This window comes from Loa loa (genome assembly GCF_000183805.2).
Source record: "Loa loa unplaced genomic scaffold supercont3.227, whole genome shotgun sequence".
Lineage (NCBI taxonomy): Eukaryota > Metazoa > Nematoda > Chromadorea > Rhabditida > Onchocercidae > Loa > Loa loa.
In genome coordinates this window covers 67,271-74,994 of record NW_018108407.1, presented here as the reverse complement: position 1 = coordinate 74,994, position 7,724 = coordinate 67,271, and the positions used below count along the sequence as shown (strand labels likewise).

The 7,724-nt window shown below is 33.5% G+C and overlaps 2 protein-coding genes across 2 annotated transcripts; both read right to left on the bottom strand.

Moving 5' to 3' along the window:
* Nucleotides 1-172: 172 nt before the first annotated feature.
* LOAG_10873 (hypothetical protein) lies at nucleotides 173-322 on the bottom strand (the record flags this gene model as incomplete). The annotated part of the gene is made up of 1 exon (XM_003146396.1): nucleotides 173-322. The coding sequence occupies one exon, from the start codon at nucleotides 320-322 to the stop codon at nucleotides 173-175; it is 150 nt and encodes a 49-aa protein (XP_003146444.1).
* A 1,890-nt stretch (nucleotides 323-2,212) lies between these two features.
* On the bottom strand, nucleotides 2,213-3,451 carry LOAG_10872 (synaptobrevin-1). Its single transcript, XM_003146395.2, has 3 exons — nucleotides 3,311-3,451; nucleotides 2,892-2,963; nucleotides 2,213-2,549 (listed from the first exon to the last, which is right to left on the bottom strand). Exons 1-3 carry the CDS (start codon nucleotides 3,425-3,427, stop codon nucleotides 2,409-2,411), a joined length of 330 nt encoding a protein of 109 aa, XP_003146443.1. The 5' UTR covers nucleotides 3,428-3,451; the 3' UTR covers nucleotides 2,213-2,408.
* Between the last annotated feature and the right edge of the window lie 4,273 nt (nucleotides 3,452-7,724).

Genomic DNA, 7,724 nt, shown 5'->3' with positions numbered 1-7,724 from the left:
TAAATTTACAAAAATAAGGCCACAAAAAATTTCAAACTGGCCCGTTGATGATTTTCGACGAATTCAATTATTAGCATAATTTAGAAAATAATAAATGCAAAGTACCAACTGAAACACTGGAACACTTCAAATCGGTACTCAGAAAAATTCGGGAACCTGAAACCTAGATGAATTACTCGCCGTCGAAGCTGTTAAGAGGAATTTCTGTTTGTTGCTGTTGTCGTTGTTGCTTTTGCATCTGAGCTCGTTTTAATCGCGCTGCTTCCTGTGTTCGCATCATTTTCACTCGAGCACGAAACAACGGCGTTTTGTCTACTGGCATGATGACTTGTGTACTCATATGGCAGCACCTTTACTCACGCCTAGAAATTTAAAGTAGATTTAAAATTAATCAAAGCTGGAGGAAATCCATGTTACTGTCATAGTAATATGCGTGCAATGAAATCGATATATCGGAAAAGAAACAAAGCAATTTTAATTTCTACGTCCTTCTACTTTGATTACAAACCCAATGGTTTATCAGTGTAATCACTGGCTTCATTTTTTATCTGTAAAAAAATCTCGATGATTACTCTTCCTTCGTCTCATCTTATGGACTTGTTTTGGCTTACCATAACATGAATGTCCATCTGTACAGACCAGTAATATGATATGATAGACAAGAAAGGACAGAGCCAATTCTGGTTGTGAAATGTCTACAAATCTTTTGTTAAATGTCAAGATGCACTGGCCTTCATAGTAGCACCACCTAGAATATGGGAGAAAATTGGAATGGACAATCCACTAGTACTGTTAACTGCTTTGCAGTACCTAAACATGAAAACCAAAGGCAAATAACTCAATGGGTGTCAATGATGGGAAAAATTGGGGACACTGAATGGGCAGTAAGTACCGCTACTTCTTACTAGTTCCCATGAAATGAATCTTGAATAATTCATGAATTATTTGTTCATCAGTACGCATCTGCACAAACCAATTTGATTTTGGCAATTGCACAATTTAAAATTCAGACTTGCAGAAATCCATTAAATCAGCCGCAAAAGTTATCCTTATGCAACAGTAAAAAAGTTCCCACCAGTGCAACATCAAAGTTAAAATGGAAGAAAGTTAAGTAAACACCTCTGCTTCGACACTATGTTTTAAATATGAATTTCGGTTCCAGTGCAAAGACCGGAATACACTAGCTCCGGATAAAGTATCCACATTTGTCGTTTGCTAATTATCTTCATCAATACCTTCGAAAATTCATTTAATATAAAATTACGCTTAAAAACCGTTACCGTTGACAAAGATGATAATTCAAGAATTACATTTTATTCGCAAAAGGAAAAGAAACGAAGGGGATAATTCTGTAATAATATTTGTAATAATCGAGTTAACAGAATATGCAAAATGAAATACACATAAATTAAAGTAAGGACAAAAATTACAATACAATTACAATTTAGCGATACGTCCATGAATTTATCATGGAGTTTTCTAGAACGGGAAAAAAAGACTTATATATAGTGTAAAGGCTGTCGTACATAGAGGATAATTACTGGGTTGCGAGGAAAAAATTCCGGTCAACTTTTCAATAGTTTCAGCTAACGCTAATATGAATAATTAGAAGTATTTTTTTCATGAATAAACATAACTTTTTTGAATCTTACACACTTTTTGCTATTGCGAATCCAAATGAAATAAGTCTTGATAAAAAAGGGAAGAAAGTAAACAAACCATACCAAGCCAAAAGGGAAATATAATTTATATGTAGATGGAAAACAAAGCCAAGATGTGTGTATGTGTGTGAATGAAAAAGAAGACAACTAGGAAGAGATAAACATCTAACAAAGCTAAAAATTGATTTTTTTATACATGAAAAATGTAAAAAGACTGAAAAAACTTATTTTTTCCAACCCTATTTTAACTTATATGGACTTATCGACCATGGAATTTAAAGCAGAGAAAAAGAATTGGTATTTTTCAACCTAACGTATGAAAGCGAACGATTTTATCGTAACTTTAAATTCATTTCTAACGTAGCTCCCACACATAACCTTCGATGTCTCAAACCCAATCTAATCCACTGAATATGGATGTTTCCCTATAAATACCGCACAAAAAATTGAGCAGAAGTGGTTTTTGCTCTCTTCATTTTTGAGTCCATTTTCGAATATGAATGAAAAGAAAATATGAATGTTCTCGAAGGAAATTTGAAACACAAAAACCCCTACGAGTGAAAAATACATAAGTGCTATCTACACCCAATGCAAGAATCAATAAGGTCCATTTTCAGAAAATTAAAATTTGTAGAAAAAAATGAGATGCAAAAAATAAAGGAAAAAGAACTTTCGGGAACAACAGCAGTGTATCTGTATGTGCGTGCACAAATCCTCAGGAATGGGTTTTTAAGCTTTTCATCCTTTCTATTTATTTCCTGCCCAAACAATGATGATTATAATGAGTATGACGATGATAGCGCACATAATAATGATCATTTTGATATTCTTCCACCAGTATTTACGCTTTAAGGTTGCAGCTGATTTCTCAAACTGTGATGCACCCTCCTGTAATGAACAATGGTAGCACTGATGAGATGAAATACAAAAACATTAATACAGTATACTGAGTGCCTTCCCTCTCCCCTACCCCCTCCCTCCCTCCCTCCCAGTGGTATTGTTCTTACTGCCGTATTCTGCACTGTGAACGATGAAATTTTTGTGACCTAGCTAAGCACATTTTATTATAAGAGAGAAAAAATCGAAATGTACGCAAAAAACAAAATGTAAGATGCCAAAAGCAATATTAACCACACCAATGAATAATAAGAATAATAAGAGGCAAAAGTTGAAGCTTCACTTCCTTTTCTTTCAGTCTCTAACGAAGGTACAGATTTCAAACAGACAAACCTGAAGAGCATCTGCGCGATCGTCTAACTGTGATAGTTTTTGGTCACGTTCCAATACTTTCTCCACATTTACCTGCAAAGTTTTTTTGACAAAACTGTACATAATTCAATTTCCCGACCTTACACAAAATTTCCCTTCATTACTTTTTATCTGTTGCACCTTCGGTAAGTCAAATATATTGGTTAACTGCAAAAACTAATGCGAAGAATAAATAAAGTAAACTCTTCAAAGCGGCATTTAATGCAGCATATAAAATTAATGTTGCTTTTATCGTGAATGGAAACAAAACTGATGGTCAACTCCTCAACACTGGTAATCCTTGCTGCACTATCTCAGTGGAAGAATCATTTATCTAAGAACGAGGAAACTTTGCAAAAAGTTCATGTATCTTCCTCTACAAATTAAAAAGTTGGATTTACTTTCATGATTCCAACAACTTCATCCACTTGCGCCTGAGTTTGCTGCAAGCGTTTATTCGATGGCCTAGCTCCTTGACTTGCCCCGGGCAAAGCACCTTCTTGTCCGCCCGCTTCCATTTTCCCAAATAACCTAACCTACAAAACATTGTGAATTTATGCACGGTTTCTTTATGCGCAAAGTTCGACGCAAGAATCACACAAAAAATGGAACTTCGCGTAAAGACCACAGCAAAATGATTAAAAGAGAATGAAAAGTTACTTGAATGACAGATGTACATATTAGCATCACAAATGCTTTTGTTGTCGAAAGTATCTACATAAGAATCTCTAAACAATCCACATTGCCAAGAACTGAAATATTATCTCATCTGAAAACAAACTTGCCCGGAAAGCTAGCATCCTAAAACCTTTATAGAAACGAAAATAAGATAATCTACAGATTGTAGCAAGCGGAAATTAATTATTCTAAAAATCAAACATATTTGTTATACGCTGACTTACGTCGCTCACGCCAATACGTCGCCTACAATCAGACTGATCACAAGAACATGCACATCAACCACCTGCCATAACAGAAACTAATCAGCGTGACTCATATCCTTTTCGCTATATTTTCCGCGGCCAAGCTTGCCACCCTATTATGAAATACTAAGTCTCAGGTCAGAATATTGCAGGCGACATACCAATAGTCAAATATATGACGATTAGGATTATCTCCAACAAATAAAAGCTAATATCAGGAATTACTTACACCGTACATCAGAAAAGATAATCACGTGAAAATGGATAATATTCATAAATAAGGTCGAACAAGTACGAATAGCTTGAAATGGCTGAATTTCAATAATTTAAAGTAACCTAATCCACTTCTCTTCAGTGTCTCACAGCAATATCAATTAGGAAATATTGATTATAATGTTGGGAATTATTGAAAAGACAAGGAATCCAAACGGAAAGGATAAGAAAGTCAGAAAGTCTAGAATGGAAATCCCAAATTTTCAAAATTTGATACCATTTAGAAATAAGGACTCTGATTACGTCTCACTGAAAACTTTCGCGTTAGTTTCCATCTTTAAGGAATCTCGAAGACAATTCCTTGAGTGCAATACATTGCAATTATTCATTTAGAGCCCAATTATGGAAACTCTTGGTAAAGAAAAATGAGGCGTAGTTATTCTGATATAGAAATATTAAGGAAATTTTCAAAGATCAAAGTAGCCACATTATTATGTGATACCCAACGAAGACTAATTGATAAATACATGGTAAGGAAAAAGTATGAAGTTAAAAGGAAATTATCCGAAAATAAAAATGAGATGAATCCATTTCATTCCACTTTTATTTATGGACAATTTTCTTTTAAAGTCTTAAAATTAATTATTTTATTATCAATCCAAACTTGCAATTATTTTAGGAAGTTTTGCTCTATTTAATAGTCACTTAGCAAATTAGCTGGAAATAATTTAAGTTTTCCTAACACTTTTATCTTATTTGAAAAATAAAAAGAATGGAGTAATAACTAGACACTCTCTTTTTCTGTAATTTGATGAATAAATTAATATCCAAGGAGGTTGATGTGTCACGATCGTGATATGATGAAGGTACTTCTTCCGGATGTGCGAGGATCGATTGATTTGAAAGATGAATAACGGATTAAAGCAGCCTCACGATTTCACGATTATCACCAACACAATTTCGTCATGTGAATTGTGGTGTTGGATCATATCAGTATCAACTTTATATGGGCTGTCAGAAAATCTTTGTACGAATAATAACAAAATTTCTGCATTCCTGATACTCAGTATTGTTTGGCGTTTCTTTTAAATTTTCTACTGGATTTTATTCGGTATCAAATAAAATACTATTTATGAGATGCATCTTTTTAAAATCAAAGAAATATCCATCTGAAAGGAAAACAGACGCTTTTTCAAAAAAATTGAGAGCTAGAAAAAGCTCGCCAAAACCTTCAATACTTATTTCCATTCGATTCCATTTGGTTTAGATTACTTAAATGTAAACATTTGTTAAAAAACGTTTAACTGCTTGTCTGTTCACTTACTTGTCTGAAATTTAGTCGTCAGTCAACTTGCAGTAATCTTTTACTTCCTTATTTAAATAACAAGGAGTTATATTTACTTAGGTATTTATTTCAGTTAGTCCTTTGCCTGACGATTATATAATTAAATACAATTGTCATTCGTTGCTTACAAATACTTCCTAATGAATAACTAATTAATGGCCACTAAGTAATATTTAATAACAAATTGACAATGTCGTCTCGGGTTGCTTGAAATTCAAGAAATATAATTTAGCATGTTTTCAAAACCACTTAGGCGTTACTATGACGACATCCTGGTAAGGTTGCCAAGTGGCACTTGCTGACAGATGGATAGATTGTGAAGTAAATTTTTTCTACCAAATGTTTTTGACTAAATTTCCTAAACACTAAAAATAAAATTCAACAAAAGGCTTTTCAAACAGTGCCCATCACAAAAACTACCGAATGTTCGGAAATCCTTAAATCCATTCTCATTTGCATCAGCTAATGGAAATACTGAGAGCATTCAAAATTTAGATTACACAATCAAAACCAATCAGGAAATGGCCACTAAATTGAAGGAAATCAAAATTTCTGGACTAATAAAACAGTAGTAATGCACAAGTATGGTTCGAGCTAGTCTGGCTCGCATAAGATGTTAACTCACTACCTTATCTATCAATGGCCACAGATTAACTAATGTGCAAAATAACTAATATGTATTAATGCGGTTTCGAAATATTTCACTCGAGCAGCGACAATATTGATGATTAGCTCTAATAAGGTGACAATAATTGTAATACAAAATGATAAAAACGGAGCAATTTAATTGAAGATGATGATAAGAAAGAGGAACGTGATAGTGATAATAAAGATGTTAATTACAAGATTAGGAATAAGGGGGAAAAAATGAGAAAACCATTCGAAGTTGACTAGAAAATGAAGAAAAAAGAACCAAAGAATGACTCTTATTAAACAGCTATAAAATAAGCTCAAGGAAAAAAATTCTGAAAACATATCAAAGGCCTGAAAGTACAATTTAGCTGAGCCGAATTTATCGATTCATGTTTGGCGACAGCTTTGGTGGTCTATTTTATCTTTATTCCCTATTCGAAAACAACCATCTATCTCTCAACAACATAAAAAACCACCACCATTCCATTTATATTTTTAATGCTATATCTTCGTCAATTATTGATGATGGGCCTTTCGTAACCATTGATTTTGTCCGGTGCCTTTAAGGCTTCATTTTCTCTTATTTTGCAATAATGCATGTAAATTCTTTTCTTTCCTCCTCCTCCTCTTCTTCCTTCCTGGCTTTTTATCCATCTTTTCCGTCTAAGTCAGCAAGGGTGCAATCACTAACAATAGCCAAGATGCAGGTAGCCAAACCTAAAGCAGCAACTGTAACAGGAAACATTTCTTCCAACTTTGTATACATACAAAATAAATAACTTTGAGCGACTGTGTGGAGAAGTTTAGAGTCTTTCTCGACTTCTCTTCTCCCCGTTATCATAACAATCACAAGTGCATCAATAAATTGCCTTTCATGCGACAAAACGTGCATATTCATGAGAAACATCCCACAATACTACTTCACACTAATTTATTATAATTGTTAGGGATTCAGATACCACAGTTGAGTTCAGGAAAAAAAAGAAACGAAAGTTGAAAAGTGTAGAAGCGGAGAAGGTAACAGTCATTCCTGATACTCTATATTTTTTTTAAGAAAGAAATTACAGACGACAATAGAAAGTTTTTCAAATGAATTACATTCCTCATACCTCATTTAAAGTCCTTCTTTCTTCCGACATTCAACACTCTTTCTGAATGTGCTTTTCTTAAGGCGAAATTGGAATGAGAAATATGATTGCCTACTTTGAGGAGTTAAAGAAACAAATGAGTTAATTACTGACGTTTTGGTTAGCAGGCTGAATAAATTAAATAATTTGACATCTTAGATAGCGGGTTTTGTTAAACCGATTTTACATGATTAATCATCTTCAATAAGAACGTACCTTCACTTTTAAAATCAAAGTAGAGTGTTATAATAATTTATCATTTTGATACTAAAACATGTGATTTAGATAAAGCTGGTAATTTAGTAATAACTTCTTTTACAAAATTCTTTCTAAAAATTTTGTGCAAATAGTACAAAATGTAGCAAGATATTGAATAGCGCAAATCTACGTATGATTTTAACAACACATTGTGTAAAATCGAATCTGGTTGAATGAATACGGTAGCCTTCCCCATTTTCCTTCTGCTCTTCTGCGATTCCTCTTCTCCCCCTCCCCATCTATTTTCGTCGAGCGGTGATGTCAGTTCGCTATATATATATATATATACATATATATATATATATATATATATATA

Bases quoted from the DNA above. Each gene is read 5' to 3' on its own strand.
- LOAG_10872 (XM_003146395.2), bottom strand. From the start codon at position 3,427: ATGGAAGCGGGCGGACAAGAAGGTGCTTTGCCCGGGGCAAGTCAAGGA. The intron at 2,964-3,310 runs GTAAATCCAACT...AAAACTTTGCAG, and splicing joins AAGTTGTTGGAATCATGAAA to GTAAATGTGGAGAAAGTATT. The intron at 2,550-2,891 runs GTTTGTCTGTTT...TGTTCATTACAG, and splicing joins ATCGCGCAGATGCTCTTCAG to GAGGGTGCATCACAGTTTGA.